We start from the raw sequence: 25347 nt of genomic DNA on the forward strand, positions 1-25347 counted from the left end.
CAGCTCTGAGAAGGTAGGGGAGGCTGTCAGAAATCGCATTAACCGATGTAAAGGGACAGATCCTGATGTCACATTAAATACTTTCCTTTGGTCGCCCTTACGATTACCTCCTAAAAAAGCATGTCTAGACCTCTGTCCTGGACTCATCGTCTGAAATTGTTAGCGTGGACCCCAACTACACCGTCCCCTTGGTTTGGGAGCACAGATTAAATAACCGGATGGATGTGTTTGCTTTAGCGGATGAACGAATACCGTGTTCTCGCGTGAGTCCGGAATGTCTCCCGCTGTAATCATTCTACATACAAATGTTGGAGGGAACGTGTGAATTAAATAATCATTGTCAAATCCTTGGGTTGGCAGAGAGCACTGCTGGGTTAGGTGCCGTCTTTGTTCAGTCCTCTGCACACTCTCCAGGCTCTGACTGGTGTGTTTCACACGTGAGAAAACTCAGCCTAAAACAGAATGAAGGAAAAATCTAGAGAAGGGAGATATTTGCAATTTATTGTCCAGCCGCCGATTCCAAAGTCTCTCCCCTTCCCTAATTTCAGGTCTCTCCTCATGCGCAATACACACACCATATACGTAGGGGACTGGTGGAGCGGAATGATTAGTTTCCATCTCCATGGTAACCTCCGTCAGGTGCTCACCTGGGGAGGCTGAGCCGGGAGGCGTTGTTAGCCTCTGGTCCCCCAGCGGCCGGCGGCAGAGGCTGGACGGGGGCTGCAGCCTGCCTGTTTCCATTTTCCCCGGTCTGCCCGTCACGCCCTCACGTACGCCAGGAGCGCCGAGCCGGGATCTTGCTGTTGTTCCTCCCGTTTCAAATGTCTCTGGAGACACCACGTCTGGGTTACCCTGACCTTCGCTATCAGAACATTGCCCCTTCTCCCTGGCGGGATTCTGCCCTGCTGCTGTGGCAGACGCTCGCATCTGTTCCCAAAGAAGGAACGCGAGAGATGGCGGTGTGGCGGGCTGGAGGAGCCGAGGGCCGTGGATTGGGTCTCCATTAAAACAAAACCCGCCCTGAAACTTGGGGGTGTATTTGATCTTAGTGACTGTTGCGATTAGAACGATTGTTCCCATAAAATCGTTGCCTTTTTTCCCCAGTCCCAACCCTCCCACCTTGTGGGGTTCCCCCCACGGGGCTGGCAGGACCCCTCGAGGGGTTTGCGGGTTTACAGCTACACGGCCACCGTTTGATCATCTCTGTACAAATGTGAAAAGAATTTGCTTGAATGTGCTTTTGCAAGCTGAGCCAGTAGCCTTCTGCCTCACGTAGTCCCTGATATACATTCTCAGGAACACATCTTTCCAGCTGGAAGGAGAGTGCAGGGAAGGGCCTCCTCCCTAAATGTCTGAGTGTCATGTCGAGCTGCGTTTCTGTATCAGCCAGTCGTGCTCGTTTTCCACCAAATGTTGCACCCAAGGCAGATTTTCAGCAGGCATCACTGACCCGGGTGGGCTCTCAAATTGCCCCAAGTGTGTGACTGCCAAGTGCTTTTCATTTCCCCTGAGTGACCTGATTTTACAAGCAATGAGCTGATTTCTCCGAGAACGGGGTTTAGTCACTGGGATAAGAATGCGTGGGACAGAGGGAGGGGAGCTGTTGAGATGGGAGCTGGAAAAGGCCTACAGTGGTTCTAGATGGTCTAACTTCACCCTCACAAGGCTGCTGTCACTTTCCTAGAAGTGGTGAAGGGGACATTCCCCTTCCGGCAATTCTGTGTACCTGGAGACTTGACCTTGAACTTGCAGTTGGTTCCCATGTTGTGGTCTTGTGGAAATGTGTAGTTGCTGTAGAATCCCATTTCTTTTTCTTTTCTTTTCTTTTTTTTTAATTTTAGAGAGAGAGAGTGCAAGCAGGGGAGGGACTGAGGGAGAGAGAGAGGGAGAGAGAGGAAGAATTTCAGGCAGTCTCCATGCTCAGCACAGAGCCCGATGCAGGGCTTGATCCCACAACCCTGGGATCGTGACCTGGGCTGAAATCAAGAGTCGGACGCTCAACCGACTGAGCCACCCGGGCGCCCCAGTAGAGTCCTGTTTCTATCTGAGAAATAAATGGGTGAGATGGGCGTTGGCCGATGCTGACAGTGACAATGAGAACATAAAACCAGGTGACAGTTGAATGGAGTGCTGCTGCTAAAGGCCCGGGGTGTTTCATGAGCCCTCTTCAACAGCAGCATTTATTTGGACTGGGCTCAGTGCCCTTCGGTGCCCGAATACTCCTGGGCTGGATGCCGGCTAGTGGTGGGACCGGCTGGTTGGAGATGGCATACCACCCCGGCGACAGGACATTCGCTCCCGGCTCACCCAGCTCGCCTGGAGGGTGTGAGGGGCGGGAGGCCGGAGCTTCGGGCTCCAGTTGAGGACACAGGGCTTAGAGCCTTGCGGCATCCTGCTTGTGCAAGTCGCGTGCAGGCTCCGAGACCTCACCATTTCACAAAGCACGTGAGAAAATAACCTTTGTAAGGCCGTGTCATTTCACCTGGGGTCTCTTAACAGCCCCTGGAGGACCTTTTCACCTGCATCAGTCATTCCTGATGCTCCAGTTATCATGGAACCCCTTGGAAAATGACGAGGGATTGTGACCGCGGAGGTCAGGGGCCGTTCGGTGTAGTTCTTGGTGAACGGGAGAAGCTTGTTGACGAAGTTGAGCAAGAATCTTCCGAGGAGAGGGAGTGGGACGTGCAGAGATGTGGGGCACGGCATAGTCAGAGCTCGATGGCACATCCTATGGTAGAACAAGACCACTTTTCTCCCTCCCACCAAACAGAGCAGACTCCAGTCAGACCTCCAGGGACCCCTGCCTGCTCGGGTGGGAATTGAAAACTCAGACCACGGTGCCATTCGTGACCTTGGTACTTCTAGAGGGTGCACAAGAAAGGGTTAGAAGGTGCAGCTGCTAGAGAATTACTACACTGAAGATTAGCTTCAGGAAGGACAACTGCCCTGCCAAGGTCACACACGTGTGGAACACGGACTCGGCTCTACGTTTTAGGACCCTAAATCCAGTGTCCCCTCTCGCCACGTTCTAACTGTTGTGTACAATCGTTTGTTAACTGCTGATTAGAACGTGCTGCAAGTTGAACGTGCTTCGGGCGGAGAACATTCCTTCCTTCACGTTCTTCCCGAATCCATAATGCCCATTGACTTGTGGGCCGTTGATAGGAGAATGAACGCTCTATTTTTAACCACTCTTTTTTCCACTTTACGAAAGAGCCACTTTCCCCCTCAAGTTAAATCTGAATTGCTTTCAGTTGTTTTTGCCAGAGGAGGTGGAAATTGGTTCCAGCAGAGATGTTTCCTGTGAATCACAAAGGTTTTGAATGATGTTGTATATTAATCTGTTAGTCCCAGTACATTATCCACGAACCAGGGTACCTCAGTCAAGGCTCTTCAGGTTGAACTTTGTTCCCCTCGAGATTTTGAACTTTAAGATTTTCCATCTCTCCCCTAAGTGCAGACACTATGTTTCAATCTCACTTTGCTTTAAAAACAAAACACATGGAGAAAGCCTCTCCTTCTTTTGAGACACTAGAATTATTGAATTACTGGAAAAGTTTGTAAGTATTCGGTAATTTTATTTCCCATCCTCTACTCATCTCCCTTCAATCCAATCTAATTAGGCTTTGCAGGAGGATTGGATAACAGGAAGTACTGGAAGCAGATTGCTTTTCTCCTTTTCCTTTTAATGGGAACCATCTGAAATCAGCCCAGTGCCGGAGCTCCGGCACCCAGCACTCGTGAGCCGAGTGAGCACATCTGTTTAAGTGTTTCAGGTACAGAGTAGATCTGGATGGCTGCATCCGATGTTTGAGCCTGATAGAGCCCATGGTTTTTCCCAAGGACGGACAGCCTTGCTGAATTCCAACCTTATCCAGTTGAAGAAACTCGAATTTCTAATCCCCCACTGGCGCCTGGCAGGTATGCTTCCTACTCTGAAACCCAAAGGAAGCACTTGGCCGATTGAATGTAATTGTGTTGAGTGGCACCCTTTTATGTAGCGGTGAGATTATCTCATATCATCTGGCACCTATTTTTTTTTTCCACAGCGAAGGGAATGATGCTAGGGTATTGATTTAGCAGCTGTGTTTGAGGGAACTTAAATGGCCTCACTGATCCATTCAGGGTCAGATGGAGGCAGGGGCCTCTGGGCCAAGTGAGCAACAGGGTTCTCAGGAGGAGGTCGGAGGGAGGAGCCAGGAATCAACACAGTCTGCCCCCAGATGGCTGGGATGCGGTTGTCAGAGAGCCTGGTTCCGGAGCCAGTGAGGGATTTCTTATGCCGGGGGAGAGTTCACAGCTATGTTCTAGACTGGTCTCTGGGCCTCCGGCAAATACCGGCAGCTACAGTGGAAACGTAGCCTTTTCCCACAGAGTCGTGACATAGTAATATGAGAAACAGGTCAGGATACAAGTATGGTGTGAAACAAACCAGCCTCCGTTTCCTTGGTTGAGATTCTCTTTCCTGTTGTTGTGGAGTCGAGGTGTTTTCTTGTAATACTGGTCCCCGTGGATCGAAGATCATGTGTCTCTTCATTCGTTTACTCTGTCACCAAACACGTACCAAGTAACGTCCCATGCTGGCACTGGGAACACACGTGATTGGGTCGTGGTCCCTCGAGCAGTTCTGAGGCTTGCGGGGGACACAGTAAGGCCGAGCCCGAATGACAGCTCAGTGCTGAGAGAGGTGTGCAGAGTGTGACTGGGTAGCTGCAGTTGTCCAGGGGGGGCTGGACTAACTCAGAGGGCGGAAGTAGAACAAGATTTCCTGATGAGGACGTTTGGGGCCGGTCCTTCAGGGACAAATGGGAAGAAAACCAAAGAAGTGAATGGAAGTGGTGACCCAGGGGACGGACAGGCACTGCAGTCCAGGTCCTTCCAGAGTCCAGAGGGAAGGATTGCAGTTGAAGAGTAGGTGTTGGTATCGTGGCAGTAAGATAGAGCCCGGGGCGCGTCAGATTGGGGTGGGGCTGTGAGAGGAAAGAATGGGGGTAAGAAGGAACCAGGTATCTAGAGAATGGACTCTTGAACTGTGGGGAGTAGTTTGCACCTGGCCCCCGGCGGGGAAATGGGGGTGATGAGTAGAGGAGCTTGGGAGGCCACAGAAGGGAGACACTTGGGAGACTCATTCTTACCACATCCTGGGAGCAGCCGCCATACTTCTGCCTCCAAGGAATTCTTGCCATGTTTTTACTGGTTCAAGTGAAGACACGCTCTTTAAGGGCTTTTCTGGAACTGTGCAAGAGAGCGGTCCAGAGGTAGAGCTGACCCGGCTGTGTTTTACTTCAGCCTCTAGAGTGGTCAGGTGGAAGGAACGGTGGTGGTTATCCAAGCCAACTTCCTATTTTCTGGGTGAGGGAGCTGAGGCCCAGGAAGAGGAAGGCTTGCTTAGGGACGTCCAGCCAGTCAGGGCAGAGGTGCTATTACCGGTCCTGGAACCGACATGTCCTGAATTATCTCCATCATCTCCCAGCAGAGTGAGCTTCTCAGAAGCCCTTCTGCTTATAGTCTGAATTATTGTTATCATTTGTAGAAAACTCAACAATGGTACGTTTGATTTAAAAGAAGAAAAAAAAAAATATATATATGCACACACACACACATATACGTATATACACGTATATATATGTATATATGTATACGTATATATACATACATATATATATATATGTATGTATATATACGTATATACATTCATTTTATGCATATATATATATGTATGTATATATACGTATATATATATGCATAAAATGAATGTTTCCACCTACTGGAAACAAATTTCAGGACTTACCCGTTTAAGCCCTGTTTACATAGTAAAGCTAAAATTCAAAAAGGATTTTTTCCCCCTAAATAACTCTATCTTGAATGATAGCAAGTATCTTGGATGTGTTCAGATAAGAAATAGTGAAATAAGGATATAAGTTTACTGGTTTTATACCTCAGGGACCTTGAAAAAGAACATGATAATTTACTCTTATATTTGCAAATTGAAGAAATAGATGTAAATTATGCTTCCCTAAGTAGTTTCTATGCACATATATTTCCTATATATATGAACACGTGTGTATATGCATATGTACACACATTATTGAATGTACCCCTCCTTGGTGTGGAGAGAGGAGAGACAGACCCTATTGTGGGGACAGTCACAGGAGAAGTCACAGAATATAACAAAGTCTGTGGGAGTGGGGGGAGTTGGGAACCTGAGCATGTAGTGAATACACGCTCTCATCATCGTGGAACATTCCAGGGAACTGACGGTTAGCCATTAGTGAATGCCGCTTGTCTCACTCCAATATAGAGTGCTCTCAGGAGCGATTTCTGAGTGTTTGGAAACAGATTCAAAGCTTGCCTTCTCCTCTGGTAGGTGATGAAGTCTTAGGCTCAACCCAAAGAATAGCTAGTCAGATTATTGAGCAGGTTTAGTTGTGAGTACAGTTCCCATATGAAATTATTCTGTCTTACCCTGAGGTCATGAGGGCCATGGTCTCTCCCTGTTTTGTGGAAGACAACAAGATCCACTATGGGTTCCATGTTGGTGGATTGATTGCCCTTTTCCAAGTGCTGCTGTTAGGAAGATCCTGGGACCACGGGTTGAAGAGAATTTTGAAGCTACCCCCTCAAAGACCTGTTGCATCTTTCAGAGCTTGAGCTCTGAGGCCAGACAGACTTGGATTTGAATCTCACCTCTGGCAATTAGGGACAGAAGGACATTTGTAGCAGTTAATTAAGCATTAGGGCTATCTTGTGCCTCATTTGCGGGTTATAGGTGTTGATGCCCTATGAGGATGTTGTGACGAACGATTGAAATACATACATGAGACATCCAGGTCATTGCCAAATAAATGTGAATTTTTATCTTCCAGACCCATCCTAGAGACATTAAACTGGGCATTGGTTACATACCATGCTCTGTGCTGGTATTTGGGAGAGGCAGGATCAAAGAAGAATAAGACCTATGTTTAACTCTAAAATGGGAAAGATGCGGGGCGCCTACGTGGCTCAGTCGGTTAAGCGTCCGACTTTGGCTCAGGTCACGATCTCGCGGTCCGTGAGTTCTAGCCCCACGTCGGGCTTTGTGCTGACGGCTCGGAGCCTGGAGCCTGCTTTGGATTCTGTGTCCCCCTCTCTCTCTGCCCCTCCCCTGTTTGCACTCTGTCCCTCTCAAAAAGAAATAAACATTTAAAAAATTTTTATGGGAAAGATATGACATGCACACACACTGCAGCTGAGGACCTCTATGCATACCGGCCTTCTTGCTATCTCTGAAACATCGGGCCAGCCCTGCCTCGGCATCCTGGCACTAGCTGCTGGCCCCTCTTCCGGGAGTTCTTATCTCCCACCCCTCTACCTCTCCCAGACCTTTATCTTATCAGCGAGGCCTTCCTGGATAACCCTGCTTAAATGGAACTCCCTGGGGCCAGTGCTCCCTGTGGGACTGTGTTAGTTTCCTATGACTGCCGTAACAGACGATCACACACTCAGTGGCTTGAAACAACACAGATTTATTGTCTTGCAGTTCTGTGGGTCAGAAGCCTGACACTGGTGTCCCTGGGCTAAAATGAAGGTCTTGGCAGGGCTGCCTTCCTTTGCGGAGTCTCCAGGGGGAATTTGTATCCTTGTCTTTGCTGGCTTCTGCAGGTGGCCTGTGCTCTGTGGTCTGTGGGTCCCTTCCTCCGCCTTCTCAGCCAACGGTGAGGTTGGGCCCTCCCGTCACATCGCTCTGACCTCTTACTCTGCCTGCCTCTTCCACTCTGCAAGACCCTTGTGATTCCCTTGGGCCCACCTGGGGAGTCCAGGGCACTCGCCTTAATCTCACTTGCAGCTTAATTCCCCTTTGCTGTGTACCCAAACCTGTGTGCAGGTTCCAGGGATCGGGACGTGGACATCTTTGGGGGCATCTGTGCCGCCTACCGGAGAGTCTAAGAAGCAAGACGTTTTGCCTAGAGCCTAAGGCTTGAGCTGCCAGTAGCGAAATATCAAACAGGAAAATGTCATCCTAAACCGCCATGGTTGTCGAGATTTAACACGTGGGCTTTATCTGGAAGGTGCTAACAAGTTGCTTCGGAATGAAGTGGTGGGACTGAGGCTTTAGGAGCTAAATGTGGACTTAGGGCAGGTATTTAGAAGGAGATTGATGTTTACCTTTTTTAAAGCAATTCATTTTTGTTTCCTCTCCTATGTATAGAAAGCTAGGTTCTTACTCAGAATATCCCTAAGGGGCGCCTGGGTGGCTCAGTCGGTTAAGCGGCCGGCTTCGGCTCAGGTCATGATCTCGCGGGTTCGTGAGTTCCAGCCCTGCATCGGGCTCTGTGCTGACAGCTCGGAGCCTGGAGCCTGCTTCAGATTCTGCGTCTCCCTCTCTCTCTGCCCCTCCCCTGTTTGTGCTCTCTTTGTGTCTCAAAAATAAATGAACGTTAAAAAATTTTTTTAAATATTAAAAAAAAAAAAAAAAAAAAGAATTTACCCAAAAAAGCAGGGTCCACTTATGGTTTCTTTTTTTTTTTTTTTAAGTTTATTTATTTACTTTGAGAGAGAGAGAAAGAGAAGAAGAGAGAGAGAAGGAGTGGGAAGGGGCAGAGAGAATTCCATCCAGGCTCCACACTGCCAGCATGGAGCCTGATGTGGGGCTCAAACCCACAAACCAGGAGATCGTGACCTGAACTGAAATCAAAAAAGTATGGAACATTTGACAAATTTGCATCACCTCCTTGCACAGGAGCCATGCGAATCTTCTCTGTATTGTTCCAATTTTAGTATATGTACTGTCGAAGCAAACACTGGATTCCTTTTAAAAACCACCCAATATTATTATTCATATGCACGACATGTCTACACAGAGACCCATGAAGCCCTCCTACACAGACACATTCACACAAGCTCACATATTTCCTCACATGTGTACCTGCTGCCTCGCCCTGTTCGTGGGATCTCTTTTCTGTGGCTCTCTGTGGCCCTCATTTGTTCTCTGCCCTGGCAGACCTGTGTGCTGTGTATCTTCCTGCCGGTAACACAGGCTTACTCTGATGGTGGTTCTCACAAGGGTCATTGTATAAACCTCCTCTAGTAGGCATGCAGAAATCTCCAGGGAGACCTCCATTGTTTGAAAATGTCTGCCTCCCGCACCTTTGCCGTGATTTGGCCGTGATTTGATATAACTTCCTGAGATGGCTCTTCTCCCTGACACCCATCGAGAGTTTAATGAATATCGAATACCTGGTTTTGAATGGTGTCTGATGACAATTTCTTAAGCTTTGAGTAGCCTCCTTAAAGCAGCTCTGTCCAACAGAACTTTCTGTGATGCCAGAACTATTCTGTATCTGCGCTGCCCAGTATGGTGGTCACAGCCACATGTGGCTACTGAACTCCTAAAATGTGGACATACAGGAAGAGTAAAGGACTTGCTTACTAACCCAGAGGACAAACATTTAATAAATGGTAACCTACACTTTTATTTTGTTTTGAATTACTTTTTAAAATGTCGGGTATCTTTTTTCCCTTTTCTTTTTTCTAGTTTTTGCAGAAGTCAAAATTCGTTCACATGGGTGTAATTGTACTCATCTTACTCTTTCCTAGACCCGTTTTGATTGATAACAACATTTTTGATTAAAGTTATCTTTGGTCTCCAAACAAATGATTCTTTCTCTTGCCCCTCTTATTCTTCCTGATATATATCAGCTTTATTGAGATATAATTCACATAGCATACAATTCAGTCATGTAAAGTATACAATTCAGTGGCTTTTAGTATTTTTACAGAGTTGTAGAACCATTAATACAGTGGATTTTACATTTTCATTGTCCCAAGAAGAAACTCCATCCCCATTAGTGGTCCTTGCCCAGTTCTCCCCAACCCCGTCCCCCTCCCTAGCCAATTAGTAATATATATTACATATATATATATATATATATATATATATGTATCCATTCATTGGCTAAGGGACATTTGGGTCGTTTCCACCTTATTTGCTAGAATTATGGTGCTATGAATATTGACGCACAACTGTGTGTGTGAACCCAGGTTCTCCTTTCTCTCGGGTATCTAGAGTGGAATTGTTAAATGATATGGAAGCTCTGCTCAACCTTTTGAGAAACTGCCAGGCTAGTTTCGAAAGTGCCTGCATCATTTCACATTGCTGCCAGTAATACATGAGAGTTTCAGTATCTCTACATCCTCACCAACATTGGTATTATGTTTTTTCTTGACATCCTTATAGCCAAGCTGATGGGTATCAAGTGATACCTCCGTGTGGTTTTCATGTGTATTTCCCTAATGGCTAATGATGTTGAGCATCTTTCCATGTGCTTATTGGCCGTTTGTATATCTTTTTTGGAAAAATGTCTGTTCAGATCCTTTGTCCATTTTTTTTTCCTTTGCTGTTTTTTAATTAAATCATTTGTCTTTCTTTCTGTTCTCTTAATTTGGCCTGGGCAGGATGCTGATATGCTTACTGGTGATGAGCAAGTATGGAAGGAAGTTCAAGAATCGCTGAAAAAAATTGAGGAACTGAAGGCACATTGGAGTATCCTTTTACCTGTGGATTGAGCTGTACCCTTGGGATTGCTTCTTTATTGGTTGGAGCTTGGTGTTAATGAAACCCAAGTCCACGGTTTGACCTCTGTGTGAGCCAGTGAGCTTCATTCTGTGTCATGGTCACAGGCTGCATCCCAATCCCTGCCAACAGTTTGGGTAATGGCTAGGGAAGGCCATGGCCGGATCAGTGTGAGTACCTCACCACCATTCAATAGTAATCAAAAGTCATGACCAGTAATTGGACAGTAAATAGTAGTCTGTATACAAGATAACAAATTTCTAAATTCCCTTTGCCTATAACGTACATCTCTGGGAAAGAATAACTCAGAATCCTTATAACTTAATGTCATTGACCCTCAGATCTAGAAGCTTCATATTAAATTAACCACAACTAGAATGGCAGTGGGAGTCACCACATAATAAATTTTCTTGGCATAAACAGTAAGGACCATGAGTGGGTCAGAGTTCAGAGAGTAGGAGAGAGCACTTATGCTGGAGGCCATGTGGGGAGGCTACGCTGACGTTATGCCGAGTGAAAGGTGGCCCAAATCAGGGACAGGGTTTGGATGGGCAGAGGCTGAGGAGGGGGTCGCTTCCAGTAGGGGAGGTCACCTGAGCAAAAATGCAACAGAGGGAAACCACCCGGTAAGAAGAAATAGACCAAGATGAAAAAGATCGAAATGTCATTCAGGTGCCACGGGGAAATTCTTACCCCCATCAGTAAGAAAATCTGCAGACGAGGTGTTCTTGAAAGCAATGTAAAGAATAGGAGAGGTGGATAGATAGATGTTCTTACCTTCAAAGGTGTGAAATAAGTAATTTCTGAAATCTGTACCCAGTGGGTGGTTTTTTTGTTTGTTTGTTTGTTTGTTGTTGCAGGTTGGGTAAGGAATCTGTAATTGGTTACTAAAGGAAGGAAAAAGGAAGCTGTGATCAGCCCGAGGCTGTAGGGTTTGCCAAGAGCAAGGGAGTCCCAGCTTTCTTTGGCAAAGTTTGTATGTAGATTCCAGAAGGAGATTCAGTTAGAAGTGGCCAAGAAATTGATGCTGGATGCTAGCCTGGCCGGACGTCTTCCTAAATGGCTGAACAGCCATATGAGAAAATGCTGCCACCCGGGTCCCTGTCACTCTGGAGTTCTCTGTCCCCCCCCCCGCCTCCAGTTCTCTTCCACCTTTGACTCTGTACCTTGAGTGAACACACGGAGCACAGGGTCATCACATTCCCAAAGGTTAGAGTGGGGAGGATGGCAGAGGGGGGCTGATATGATCCCTGAAGGTTTGAATGATGCCTGAATCCAAAAAGATGAAATGCAACAAGAACGTATATAAAATCTTCTATCTGGGTCAAAAAGCTTAAGTCTGTAAATATACATAAAGCTTAGCAATAGCAAAACATGTGGAACAATTTTAGGGTTTTAGTAAACAGCAAAGTTTAATAAAGTTTACAAGGATGATATAACCCCTCAAAAAACTACTGTGATCTTAGGCTGTATTAATAGAGAATAGAAAGTAAGAAAGGTGATGCTTTTTGTGTGATCCTATCTGTAGTTTTCTCTTCACTTTAGGGTAGGACATGTTAAGAAAGGTGTAGGAAAATTGGAATCGGTTTTGAAGAATGGAGCCAGGATCCCAGTGGAATTTGAAACCCTGTCCATAGGAAGGATTGGCATTATTAGGAAAACAGTCAAATCTGGGAATGAGAGGGGGTCCTCCTTGGGCTCAGAGAACTGTTACAGTTAGAGAAGTAGGGTCATTCTCTGTTGTCCCATGCGGTAGAATTAGGGCCCTGATGACCCTGCTACAGTTGGGTTTCACTGCAAACTGACTCTGTGCCTGCCACCTTGCCAGTCACAACCCAGCCTTTGGTCCACCCTTAATCGTGGAATAGATCGGAGGGTCTATTAAGAGGACACAACCCTGCACTCACAACTCTCACACGTAAATGAATACCTGTTTTGGTAAATATGTATTTGAGAGGCATCAAAGGCAGAATAGTCAGCTCTGGGAGGTTAAAGAAGGTTCCAGAGAGGAGGTGACCACTGAGTTGTGTCTGGGAGGCACAGTGGGAATTCTCCAGGCCGACGCCGTGAAGAAGGGCACCCGCCAGAGCGGGGAGCCTGTGTAGACGGGCAGAATGTGAAATCACGTGCTGTTCTCAGATCATGCTTGTTCAGTATGGGGGGGCATCCCGGCAAGGCCTTACAGGCCGTGCATGGAGATGATGCTTTCTAGGGGAGAGGGGCCCGTGGAGGACTTAGGCAGAATAATATGATACTAAGTGAGTAAAAGCTCGGTGGTTCCAAGGAGTTGACTAATTTCCCTTTAATCCCCTTTTCCTCCCCCCCATTCCTCTTACTGTCATTGAAAAGCGTGCAGGAAAAAGGGTATCCGAGGGACCGTTCTGTCCGCTTCGGGTAGGCTCTCCACCCTGCTCCGGTCTAGAGCTCAATTCCTCACTGGAACAGAACGGATCGTACTCGACACCAAGCAAATGCCGGTGACTGCATTTTCGAGCAAATACAATGTCAACATTAGCTTGGGGGAAAAGCCTCTTAGTTAAAATTATTCCATTTTTTTGCTCACTGGGGTGTTTTACAGGAAAGGCTGGCCTTGTTTGCCAGGAGACAGTTGCCAGTGTTACGAAGGGAAATTGGCACGTGCTCCCTTCCAGCCTGCTGGGGGATAAAGTGGATGTGTTCCTATCAGTGGCTGCAGAATATCACATCTGGTTTTTATTTCTAAGGCTTGTCACCTCAAACCTCTTTGAAATGAGTCGGAGCGTATACAAACGAATAGGCAAATAGCAACGGAGGTCAAGCAACACAATGTTCAAATAAGGTGCACAGTCTTGCCACAGAAATGTCTAGCGTTGTGTAAGAGACAGTCATTCCTCCTGACAGTTCGTCATATATCTAATCCTGGAATGAAAAGCCACAGAGGTTAGCCCGGCAATCTGTTACAAAATCAGTGCACTGCCTAAGCTACCGCCTACCCCCAACCTCTGGGGATACACTCGGCACACTTTAAACATGTGTGTCAGATGGGTACGAAAGAAAGGCACCGACTCACTTTTCTTCAATGAATGTACCTCTTCTGAGAGCAGAGTCGACCCCTCAGAGACAGGACTCATGCTGAAATTACAGAGCGTAGTGTGCAGAAGTCTGAAGTAAAACCTGTGCATTGCGGCACTTGTGATTCTAAGTAAGGAAGTCGTGCCTTTGGGGTGAGGTATTCTGCCTCTAGGCGAAGAGAAGCATATTTCCTGGAGGGTTAATGAAGACATTAGTTCCCACTCACACAGGCAGCTTGATTGGTTTATTACAAGTGTTGCTGACGTTCTGGAAGGCCGCACCGCCTGGCCGGCATGGAGGCTGGGAGCGGTAGATGTTGCTGGAGGGTGGGATAAAGGGGCGCTGAAGTGCACCGTTCAGGGCGGGCGTGCGGTGTGAGAGCCCAATGGAGGATGGAGGGGGCTTCGGTCAGGGGCACTGATCGCGAAGAGACTGGCTTGTGTGCTGGAGGTGAGGGGCGTGGGTAGGAGGGGGTTCGGTCCGCTGAGCCGTTTTCCTTACGCCTGGTCACGATCAGGGCTCCTGTCCCCTAGGTGCTCACCTGGGTGACATCCTCAGAGCCTCAGATCTGACAAATGACAGAAGTAGCTCACACTGACATCCAGCTTTATCTGCAAAGGCTATGCCATTTCTGTCGCGTCTGAAATCTGCAAACCGAGTGCAGATTTCGCCCCAGTGGAATTCTGCACATGAAAGCAGATGGATTGGAGCCACACAGGTTGAAGGCGGGGAGGGCCGGCCCCGGGCCGGCGTCCTCGTGGCCTCCCCTCATCTGACACCAGCAGTGGAGGCTGTGCAGGAAGGGAGCTGCCTTCCGCCGTGCTTCCGGAGTGATCCACCTGGGAGGGATTCAGAGCACGCTCCATACACCGTGCGCTCAGTCCTCCGACTCCCTCTGGAACAGCACGGGGAGTAATAGCCGTTGTCAAAAGTGCGATCACACCGAAGTCCCGCGGGAGTGAGTTTTGGGTTCACAGCGAGTCAGAAAGTCAGAGCTGCTCCTAAGTGGGTATCGGGTCTTCTCCCTGCCCTTTTTAAAGTATCATTCGCCCTGCCCACAGTTTACATGCAGGAGCCATGTTCTTAATATTATCTTGTGCTTTGGGGGCTCAAAATATGAATTGGTTTTTTTTGGTTAAGTATAGGCTTGGATCACTTTTGCTTTATAATCAAGAAACTTCAGGGGCACCTGGGTGGCTCAGTCGGTTGAGCGTCCGACTTCAGCTCAGGTCACGATCTCGCGCTCCGTGAGTTCGAGCCCCGCGTCAGGCTCTGGGCTGATGGCTCAGAGCCTGGAGCCTGCTTCGGATTCTGTGTCTCCCTCTCTCTCTGCCCCTCCCCTGTTCGTGCTCTGTCTCTGTCTCAAAAATAAATAAATGTTAAAAAAAAAAAAAAATTAAAAAAAAAAAAAAAAGAAACTTCAATATGAGGCCCAGTGGGGATGTACTTGTTCAACCTGCTTCCCCTCCCGTGGGCCAGTGAGTGGCTGTGGGCTTGGTTTCACGTATGCCCGAGGTTCAAACGACACAGAAGCAGAAATGAGCTCCTCCTCTTAGACACGGAATCTGCCTGAAGCTTCTTTAATTTCAGACCAGTTTTGTAACGGAAGCTGACGGCATGCATAATTTCAACTGGACCTAACTGGTAGTCCAGTTTAATAAACAGCTGTATTCACTCCGTGCCTGGATGTAAAGAGAACGCTTACAGGAGTCGGAAGAAAGAACGGTTCTTTGGGTATCTTAATCCCCCAAAGTACAGGCTTGCGTGGAAGATGGCTTGTTGATGTAAAAACAGAATTTACTTGTCTGAGACACCACTTACATGTTTTTGTTTCTCGAGTGTGTTTGCAGGCAGCTCATCTGTGCAAAATAATGGGCTCTTCCTTCCCTCCTGTGCCTGGGAGCTCTTCAGCCCGTTAGAGAATCGCACTTTGCTTGTTCTCTGGCTGAAGACAATGAATCCTTAACTAAGGTTAATAACAGAGTGGGAGCAGGTTCTGGCCATGTGCCAGGCGATCATCAGCAGCAACTCGGAACGGCTTCCCGATATCAACATCTACCAGCTGAAGGTGCTCGACTGCGCCATGGACGCCTGCATCAACCTGGGTCTGCTGGAGGAGGCCTTGTTCTACGGAATTCGGACCATGGAGCCGTACAGGTGCGTGCCAGCGAGAGGGCCCGAGGAAAGGCCGCGGTGTCTTCTGTGGGCGTGGGATCGACATCCCCCAGTCACTCGGCTTACTCTGCTTTCCCGAGTGTTCGCTTCCGTTCCCATCCGCTTCTCGGTCAGCGTGCAAAACCAGACCTTGTTTCGTCCACTCCTTTGTGCGTTGGCTCCTGTGCATACACTCGTCGTTCCTGCGCGTGTCAGGCGCCGTGGGTGTGGAGCCGGTGGTTACAGTGCGGTGTCCTGCTTGCGGCGACGGGGTGGAGGCGGAGTGCTGAGGGCGGCCGCGGGGGCACGTGGCCCGTACCAGCCGGGGGAGGCCGCGGCATTAGCCTCTGCTGATCCAGGTGAGGGTGGCCCGTCTGGGGCCCTCGGTCCGGCCGACAAGTGACCGTCTCTTCCACCTTGATGGCTCCCGGGGTGCCTTCGCTGGAGCCGTTTAGCCTCACGGCCCCCTTATGACCCAGGCTCAAACGTGTCATCGAGCCAGGCGAAGGAGCTGTTGGCGATTGATTGCTCCTTGACTGACTTCAGCTCCCTCGGACCAGTGGGCGTTCTGTCCCTGGATGTTGCGGTAACTCAGAGGAGCTTTGGCAGAATTGACATCCAGTGCTGCGCTTTGGTGCCGGTGGGGCTGAGGACACAAGTGTGGAAGTTGGGATAGATCGGCCCAAGGGAGGGGGCACAGCCGTTCGTACCACCGTCTGAGGTTGGATCAGATCACCCACTGCTGAGAAGGTGCCCTGAAGCCTGGGGAGCGTGGGGGAGGGGGGGAGGTCCCTGGAGAGCGGAGGCTCCATTCCGGGTAGCTCTGAAGACCATGGGGACACGACGTCAGCCCCGAGGGGCTAAGCAGAGGGAGAACCAGGTCTCCACCTAGGCCACGTGGGTCAACGGGCCGGGGAGGGGCTGTACGTGAAGAGGGGGGCAGAGTCCCGGGTACTGCCTGTCCCGCCTCGAGGAGAGCCTCGGGAGAGGACCGAGAGGGGAGGTGACGAGATTCCACGTGAGAACGGAAGCAAGCCCAGGGTCTAGGATATCCGTTCAGGTGGGAACTGAGACACGAGGAAGTGAGACACGAGGCCGGGAGGCCGGGCCTGGGCCTGGAGCGCGGTGCCGGCAGAGAGGAGCCTGAAGACCCCGCCGGCCGGGTGGGCGGCAGGGGTGTGCAGGCCGGCCGTGGCCCTGGGGTGCCCGAGGGTGTTTTCAGAGCTTCCGTAGGTGGCTTCTTCCACTGCTTGTGGTGGAACAGCTCTGGAATCCAGACTGTGAGTCAGCGCTAATCAAACTTAAGAGAGATCGCCTTGAGGGCTGAGACTGTCGACTTTCCCATGAGCGGGAAACGTCTGTTTGGTATGATGAATCTTGTGGGTTTGCAGAGCACATGAGCCGAGCACAGAGAGATAAGGCTTCCTTCTCTGAGCCTCAGTGTTGCAACGAGAGGCGGGTCCGCGACGGTCGGTGTCACCTCGCTCTGAACTCCGGGGCTCGGTGTGAGGAAGCCAAACCACAGGCTGAGCGGATAGACTGAGGCCAGGAGACGCCGGCTGGGAAAATCCTGCCTGCGGTCCCTCCGCTGCCCCTCCCCCCACTCCGGCTGCTGCGGGACATGCGCCCACTTCTCCTCCTGCCCTCCCTCCATGCTTACCCCCACCGGGCTGCCCTGCGGGCCGCTCAGCACAGACGCAGGAGGACCCCACTTCAAGGGCGCTCCTCCGCGTGTTCTTGAATCTTCTCTCCCCACCTATCAAGGCTTCTCTGAAGGACTGCTTAACTCCTTAATTAACTGGCAGTTTTACTGACTTGAGTCAGACAAAGAAGCCTTTCTTGGAAGTGAGGCCAAGCCCACCAGAATGGACTCCGTATATCGGGGATACGTTTGGTTCTCTTTTCCTGGTGTTTGGCAGGTCACAGTTTCTCCGTAAGTAGACGCTCTGTTCTCGTGCTGGGTGGCAGATTTCTAAAGCCTCCCTCACTTTCCCTCCCCTGGAGCTTGTTAGGAACTTGCCCTGTGGTGTTCTGTATTTCCAGAAATCCAGTCTGCATCGATCCACTTCAAACGAGTGGGATCTGAACAGTTTGCAGCGGTATCGTAGAGGAAGATGCTATGAGTAACCGAGAACCGACAGAGAGAAGTCAGGTGGACGCTGTCATACTTGGCCTTTCTTCGCTTTAGCGCAGCAAGAGTGAAAATAAGGGACACAGGGTCAGGTGCGGTGCAAGCCCTTCAGCGATCTTAACTGTGAGGTGGGCATCTGGAAGTTGGTGACGCTTTTTGCCCCCTGCCTGTACACGAGGGAGTTTACGCTGTGGGCCGTCAAACACCTACCCGGTCTCCCCACAGGTGATCTAGGTAGACTTTGGGTTCACCTTTGGCCGAGGACGTGGGCAGTTAGCTCGGCAGGAGTTACTGAGAGGTGACCGGATTGCCACCTGCTCCAACAGTTTTACAATGTTAATATACTGTTTGTAACAGCTAGATTGAGGTCAGGACACCAGGGGTGGTTTTTCTCACTCCTGACCTTGGCTAAATTTTAACAACTACTGACCTCAGAGGAGAAGGTGTCCACATTCTGGTTTTGTCCAAATCACCACATTGCCTTCAGCTCCCTTCTTGCCCGTCTGTCACTTATTTTTACTCAGTAGAAATAAGTTCCCTTTATGTTGCAACGCAGCATGAAAATCTTTATGTTTCATAAAGTAGGTTGGCGTTAATTCACGTCCAACAGAATTTATCATCTTTAGCTCATACTGTTTCCTCTTGAGAGGTTCTGTGATTATACATGCATGGTCATCTGTCCTGTAGCACTATGAACATTAAGCAGAATGAAAGCAATTTAAAGGTATTTCATAAATTTTAATAAAAAATAATTAAATAAAATCTTAAAAAGATTTTTTTTTGTTTATTTCTGAGACAGAGAGACAGAGCATGAGTGGGGGAGGGGCAGAGAGAGAGGGAGACACAGAATCTGAAGCAGGACACAGAATCTGAGCTGTCAGCACAGAGCCCAATGTGGGGCTTGAACTCATGAACCCGTGAGATCGTGACCCGAGCCGAAGTCAGTCGCTCAACGACTGAGCCACCCAGACGCCCCTAAATAAAATCTTAACCACAAGATGAATTGAGTTCCGAAAGTCAGTTTGCTGGTGGTAGTTCAGAGTTTGGGAAACATTTTCCTGTTGAAGAAGGTGTTCATGATTATGGTGCTATCACGAGACTAGCCCTTGAAAGTCTGCTCAGTCCCAGATATCACCAGTGTTTACCATACAGTTTAAAAAGATAAAAAAGGAGAAACTAATACAAAAACAAAACTGAGCATTACCTTAAACTTAAGATTTAAATCATGATGGCTATAAATTAGACTTGATTTTCTTTAGGACCTGGAGAAAGAGCTAGAGATGCAGAGGCTCTTTAAGGCTTTGAGGGGGACTTCAGTACATTCACACGTGTTCTGGTAACATAACTTTTGTTGGGAGAATAGCATTACTTCCAGGAGAGGGTGCTTTCAAAGGAACACGAGATAAAGATCACCCTCATTTTTCAAAGTCAGGTCCCACTCCCTGGAGATAAGCAGGATGAGTTTCTTCCCTGAAATTTTCAGTACCCATACATAAACCTGCGTCCACAGGACACTTACGGGGTTCTCTAAGGCCTCCGTTCTTTCTCTCGGTTTCCCAGTGATTCTCACACCCTCGGAGACCCTGATTTCCCCCCCACTCTCCCCTTGAAACTGCTCCGTCGGACTCTTATACCTCTCCTTCCTCTCCTTTCTTTCTGTCTTGCCTCTTCTTGTCTTTGTCGTGGAGGGACTCAGCCCCAGTCTTGATCTGTTACCTGCGCCCCGCAAGGCGGTGGGTGGGGAAGGGGGGAGGAGCCAGAGAAGCGAGGGAGGAGCCAAGCAGTCTTCTTAGTGGTCAGAGAAGAGAAAATCCCATGTTCTACTAGTGGTTGTTTTCACTTCACTACAGAGTGAGGACATGGTGCAGATCAGCTTCTGTATGTCTGCCTCGTTCTTTTTAACAGATATATACAGTGTCCTCTCATGTACATTCCTGTACCGTAATTTGCAGACTAGTCCCTATTGTTTCCATTTATGTTTACTATTTGAAGAAATGCTGCCATTAACGTCCACGTACTTGGATCTTTGTGTAAAGATATATAGGACAAATCCATATGGTAAATTCCTAAATGCTAACTTGCCGCATCAAAACGTGCATTCATTTAATTTTTTTCAAGTTTACTTATTTTGAGAGAGAGCGTGCACATGAGGGGCCCACAGAGAGGGAGAGAGAGTCCCAAGCAGGCTCTGCACCATCAGCACAGATCCCAGCTCAGGGCTTGAACTCATCAACCACAAGATCATGACCTGCCCTGAAATCAAGAGTCGGATGCTTACCTGACTGAGCCACCCAGGCGTCCCAAAATGTACGTTCATTTTAAATGGAGGTAACAGTCACCAAACTGTGTCCCCCATCCACCCAGATGTCAGTTTCCTCCAAAGAACGGAGAATGGGTGACATGATTTTTATATATCTGCTCTAAATTCACTTCAAAATATATGAGTCTTCTCCTTTCCCTTGACCAAAGCCTGCTCTTACAGGGTGAGATTTGCTGCCATTGACCTGACAAACAGTGTTTTGTGGTGGCGGGAAGGACATTTTGTGAGCATCCTGGGAAAGCGCAGAACATGAACCACGAAGGGATTTGAACAAGCGGGCGTGGGATCCGAGACGGGAGCGGCGTGAAATCCGCCTTGTGGAAGCCAAGGCTGAGAAGAGTGACTTCAGCCCCCATAGTTTCCTGTGCCCTGTTGTCAGAAGAAATGGTGGGAGCGCAGAAGTGAAGGGAGCTGGTGGTTTGGGGACACGACGTGCTCATGGGTCAGGTGCCTGTAACCTCGAGACCGCCAGCGATTACACAGCAGCCCCACCATTTTCATTCTGCCAGCAATTTTTTAACTTTTCCTCGGAAGCTTTGGTCAGCTGATGAAATGTAAGGTTTCATCACAGCGACGCCTGCCGCTGCTGTTCTCAAGCTGGCTTTTCTTCTCAAGGCCTGCGCTGGCTCTTTGGTGGGTTTTTGTCATCAGTCACTGTGACGTGGTGGTCCAGGAGCCAGCAGAGCGAGTGGGCACGGCTGGGGCTGGGAGAGCGGTGGGTGCCGTCACCCACCCGGCCCTGACCTGGGCCTGCCCTCGCAGCCCCTCATCCCTGCGTCGCACAGGTGCCGTTAGCTTGCCCTCTGACGATGCTTGTGTCTGTGTCCCTGTCCGGAAGCTCCTTCCTGGAGGGCAGGGGCCTTGGCCGGGGTATCTGGCGTGGAACTTTCCTCAGCCGCACCCACAGAGTGGCACCTGGAGACCAAGCTGGGGCCCGGTCCCCACCCAGGAGGGGAGATGAGCATCTGGACTTCCCCCAGTGTCCTGCTCACTCGCCTTCTTTGTCTCACAAGTGAGAATTGTCTCACCCGGCGAGTGAACAGATGTTTTATTCTCTGCCCGCTGACGGGGACAGTAATCCTTTGGCCACTGAGTCATTTTTTCCACGCTATAATTTTTAATTAGAGTGTCTTTGGTGGCCAGAACCGTGTCCAAGATTTTGAGCTCTACGTGTGTGTGTGTGTAAAATACTGAGTTGCCTGATAACATCTAACCAGGACCTCCTTTTCTTTGCCGCCAGTTTCTTAACATTGGTTTCTTAGCCTCGGCTGCCGTCTGGACACTGGGGTGGTGACCACCTGCGTGGCAGTGGGCAACCCGGTCTGTCGGGGCCCAAGAACTTCCAGTTTAAACTTTTTAATATCAGGCCTTTTAATTCAGTCCCCAAGGGCTCTCCTCCTCCAGAGTCTAGAAATACAATAAAGGAAACACAAAAGAGAAGGAGGAAGAAGAAAAGAAAAACAGGGCACAGCAGTAGTGACAATCTCGTGACAGTTCCGGAAGAGGAATCAGGGACAGCCTGTGCCGGGCCCTGGCATGGGGCTCTGACCCCCCAGTGCCTCTGAACGAGAGGAGTGGGTGGCCGTGCCCCGCCCCCCGACTCTCCTGTAGGCCGCAGCCCTGACCCCAGGCCCCCGGCACTGGAAGGAATGTTCCAGGTTCTGACAGAGCCCCGGGTGATGGCAGACACGCTTGGGACATCTGGCAGTTTCTCAGACCAAGCCCTAATCCGACTTGGCTCTTTCCCACCTGACTTCAGGCTGACACAAAGTGATCGGGCGCTGCTGATACTCGTAAGGCCCTGACTGGGGCGGGGAAGGTGACCCACGCATCACCTCCAGCGTGCTGCACGTGGCAGAACACGGATAAAACCTGTGCTGTCAGCTTCTGGTCACACAATTCCACACGGTGTCTCCTGGCTCCTGGAGGGCCACCGCCTGACCGTCTTTCTGAGGCCCTGCCTCTTATCTGTTTTCTTTTGGATCATATTTTTGAAATCCTCTGCTGAGCTTTTTCCCACCGACTCCCCCTGTGCCACGAGGATTAGATCCACATATTGTCCACAACCACTTTCTTCTCAGACGAGAAAATTAAGAAGCTGTTCATTCCTGCCCCTCCCCCGCGTGAGCACCCCTACGCCCCCGCCCTTCTGTGCATGTGCGTCCACATGGGATCTGTGCGTGTCTGTCCACACGGACGCTGTGCGTGTCTGTCCACGTGGACGCCGTGAGTGGGAGCCTGTAGGAAGTCAGACATCTGTAGGAAGTCCACCTTCCCCGACTCCATGAGTAGAAGACGGTCTTTTCGTTATGCCTGGTAGTAGGAGCCGGAGTGGGATATTTTACCCACCCTCCACACTTGCTGAACAGCATCCTGCGTGGCCTTCTGGATACATAGGATCATTTGAATGGGGATATCTCAAGCTCCTGGCTCAGGCACATACTCGTTTCCTCAAGAGAAGGATTTACCGAGACCTACTACGTGCACTGTGATAGATATTGGCAAACCAAAGCAGAGTCCTGACTCCGGTGGAGCTTGTGGACAGTGCTCAGAAGCCAGCTGTGTGCCCCACTTGGGTCTTTCCAGAAATCCAGGCATTTGAGAACCTGAGAGGAATTCTTGAGCCAAATCAAGGCTGGCCTGATTGGACAGGCCTGAATGAGATTTTAGCAGTGCTGGAGGAGGAGTACCTTCAGTGGATCGAGTACCTGTACCTTGTGGAGTTTATTGGCCAATTTCAAGACTTCACTCACTGGCCTCCTGTGTTGAAGCCTCGCGTGGAAAGAAGAGTTGGTGGCTCTGGTTTCCCAAAGCCCTCGCTACCCCGTTCTGGGAGCTCGCATCCCGTGTAGGTCGGCCGTGCCCCACTCCAGCCGGCCCTGGCTGTATTAGTTTGCTCGGGCTTCCATAACAGAATACCACAGACTGAGTGGCTTAACGACAGAAATTTGTTTTCCGAAGTCCAAGTTCGGGGTTCCAGCAGGTTTGGCTCCTTCTGAGGCCTCTCTTCTTGGCTTGCACTAGGCCGTCTTCTCCCTGTCCGCCTGTGATCTCTCCTCAGCACGCGTGCTGCCCTGGTGTCTCTACGTGTCCAAATTTCTTCTTCTTATAAGCAACCAGTCCTACTGGATTAGGGCCCACCCCAAGGGCCTTCTTTGACTTTAGCACCTCTTTAAAAGTCTTATCTCCAAAAACACAATCTGAGGTACTGGGGGTTGGGGCTTTAACGTCTGAATTCTGGAGGGATGGAGTTCAGCTCCTAACACCGGCTGTATCTGCCTCAGCCACTGCCTCCTGATTCTCCACTCCGGGAGAATACCAGTTCCAAGGACCACTCCCCCACGCTTATCTTGCGTGGTGTATTTGGACCTACTGGAAGTCACCCGTCTGCCTCGGAAAAGGAACTTCCTGCCTCTTGGGCTTCCAGTTGAGCTCAGGAACTCTAAGGGCCAGCATGCATGAGTCTCTAGGAGTAACTAGGGTAAACCTCGACTCTCAGCTCATGACCGACCCAGTGCTGGTACGAATAGTGGGTGCTAGTGGGTCACTAGAGGATCCTTCTTCCAGAGGCTGGCCTTCCAGGGGACACTCATGAGAGAAGGTAGTGATTGGACTTGGCATTTTTCATGCAACCATTTTGACACAGCCTTAAAACCAAATGCTTAAACTCCCAGCTACCTTTGTTATAAGATAATGTGTACAATAGAGGTTCTTCCCTGTGAGATAATTTGCCTGGGACACTGTCAGGTTCTTCAGCCCCATCAGAAACTGACCAGGTGGTTAGATATTAACAAAAATTGTACATAATAGTGCAGTGGCATTTCTGAGCACCCGGGGACCATGTGGGTGGTGGTGTTAAGAAAGCCTGTAGTTCAAGTTAGGTGGCTCTATACATTCTGGCCTGAGTGATCTGTGACAGCATGACACTGCTTGCATTTTACGTTTTAAATCTTCCCTCATTTCCCGTCCTTACTTGGGGCAAGACTATCAATTCCTCTTTGCTCCAAAACCCGACAGCCATGAGTCAGACTTACCCATTGCTACAATCTTCCCTGCCTTTTGAGCCCCCAGGGTAGGCCAGGACCCAAGAAGCATGTACCTTTTCCCTGTCATCATCAGAGAGTGAATATCAGAACTTCTACTTTCAAATTAAGACCAATAATCCTGCCTTACTTTCACCTTCCATTGAACTTGAACCCAGGCCAGCGGCTGACCAGGGCCTCATGCCTAGAAACATCCCCTTCTTCCCATGGCACATTTGTGGGTTGTAGTTACCTTTGCACATAAATGATGCCACCCTTGTAGTGGTAACATTTCTGAACGGAACTCCCTGTCCACACCGTTTCTGTCCAGTTCATCTGACCAATAAAAGAAAAAAAAAAAGTGTTTTGTCCCCATGGGTTACCCAGCCACTCAGTTGCCAGCTTTGGCTACCTGCTTGGATTTTTGCATTGAATTGCATTATTAAAGACACTTCCAGATTCATATTCACTTATCTGCTGGGAGGTACCTGGGCCAACAGAGGTCTGAGGTCTGGTAAGTAGTTCCCTGATCAGCCCCAGGTTCTAGAGAAATCACCCAAGTGGCCATGTGATCAGACTCAACTTCTAGTCTGTATGCATTGCAGACCCCTGCTGGCAGTTGGAGAACGTACCCCCTGGGTCTCTTTAAAGTCATCGGTAGTCCTCAAACCTTTATTTTTTTTTTTTAATTTTTTTTTAACGTTTTTTTTAATTTTATTTTTGAGACGGAGAGAGACAGAGCATGAACGGGGGAGGGTCAGAGAGAGAGGGAGACACAGAATCTGAAACAGCCTCCAGGCTCTGAGCTGTCAGCACAGAGCCCGACGCGGGGCTCGAACCCACATACCGTGAGATCGTGACCCGAGGCGAAGTCGGACGCTTATCCGACCGAGCCACCCAGGCGCCCCCTCAAACCTTTATTTTAAAGCAACGTGTAGCATACCCGTCTGACACCACTTTTTCCCGTGTGGCCTTCACCAAATCCTGCTCCATGTTATACTCCGAGCCCCTCCTTCAACACTCAAGCTCCCAGTCGGGACCGTGTCCTGTGAAGGTTCCAGGCTCTTCCAGACAGCACGACTCATTCTAGCATTTAGCCTACTGGGAAGGCTTCAAA

The 25347-nt window shown here is 49.4% G+C and overlaps 1 protein-coding gene and 1 non-coding gene across 4 annotated transcripts in view; one reads left to right on the plus strand and one right to left on the minus strand.

Annotated features, from left to right (window-relative positions):
- The window catches only part of SMYD3 (SET and MYND domain containing 3), a 684892-nt gene that overhangs the window by 570260 nt on the left and 89285 nt on the right, over positions 1–25347 (plus strand). For all 3 annotated transcript variants that reach the window (XM_060644895.3, XM_060644894.3, XM_060644896.3), the window contains 2 exons: positions 10435–10522; positions 15586–15760. In XM_060644895.3, coding sequence (XP_060500878.2) covers positions 10435–10522; positions 15586–15760 — 263 coding nt within the window. The remainder of the gene's footprint in view (positions 1–10434; positions 10523–15585; positions 15761–25347) is intronic.
- LOC132687011 (U6 spliceosomal RNA) lies at positions 8675–8779 on the minus strand. The gene has a single exon (XR_009613953.3). It is a non-coding gene; the product is annotated as a U6 spliceosomal RNA (small nuclear RNA).

Source organism: Panthera onca, chromosome F1 (genome assembly GCF_046562875.1).
Source record: "Panthera onca isolate mPanOnc1 chromosome F1, mPanOnc1 haplotype 2, whole genome shotgun sequence".
Classification (NCBI taxonomy): Eukaryota; Metazoa; Chordata; class Mammalia; order Carnivora; family Felidae; genus Panthera; species Panthera onca.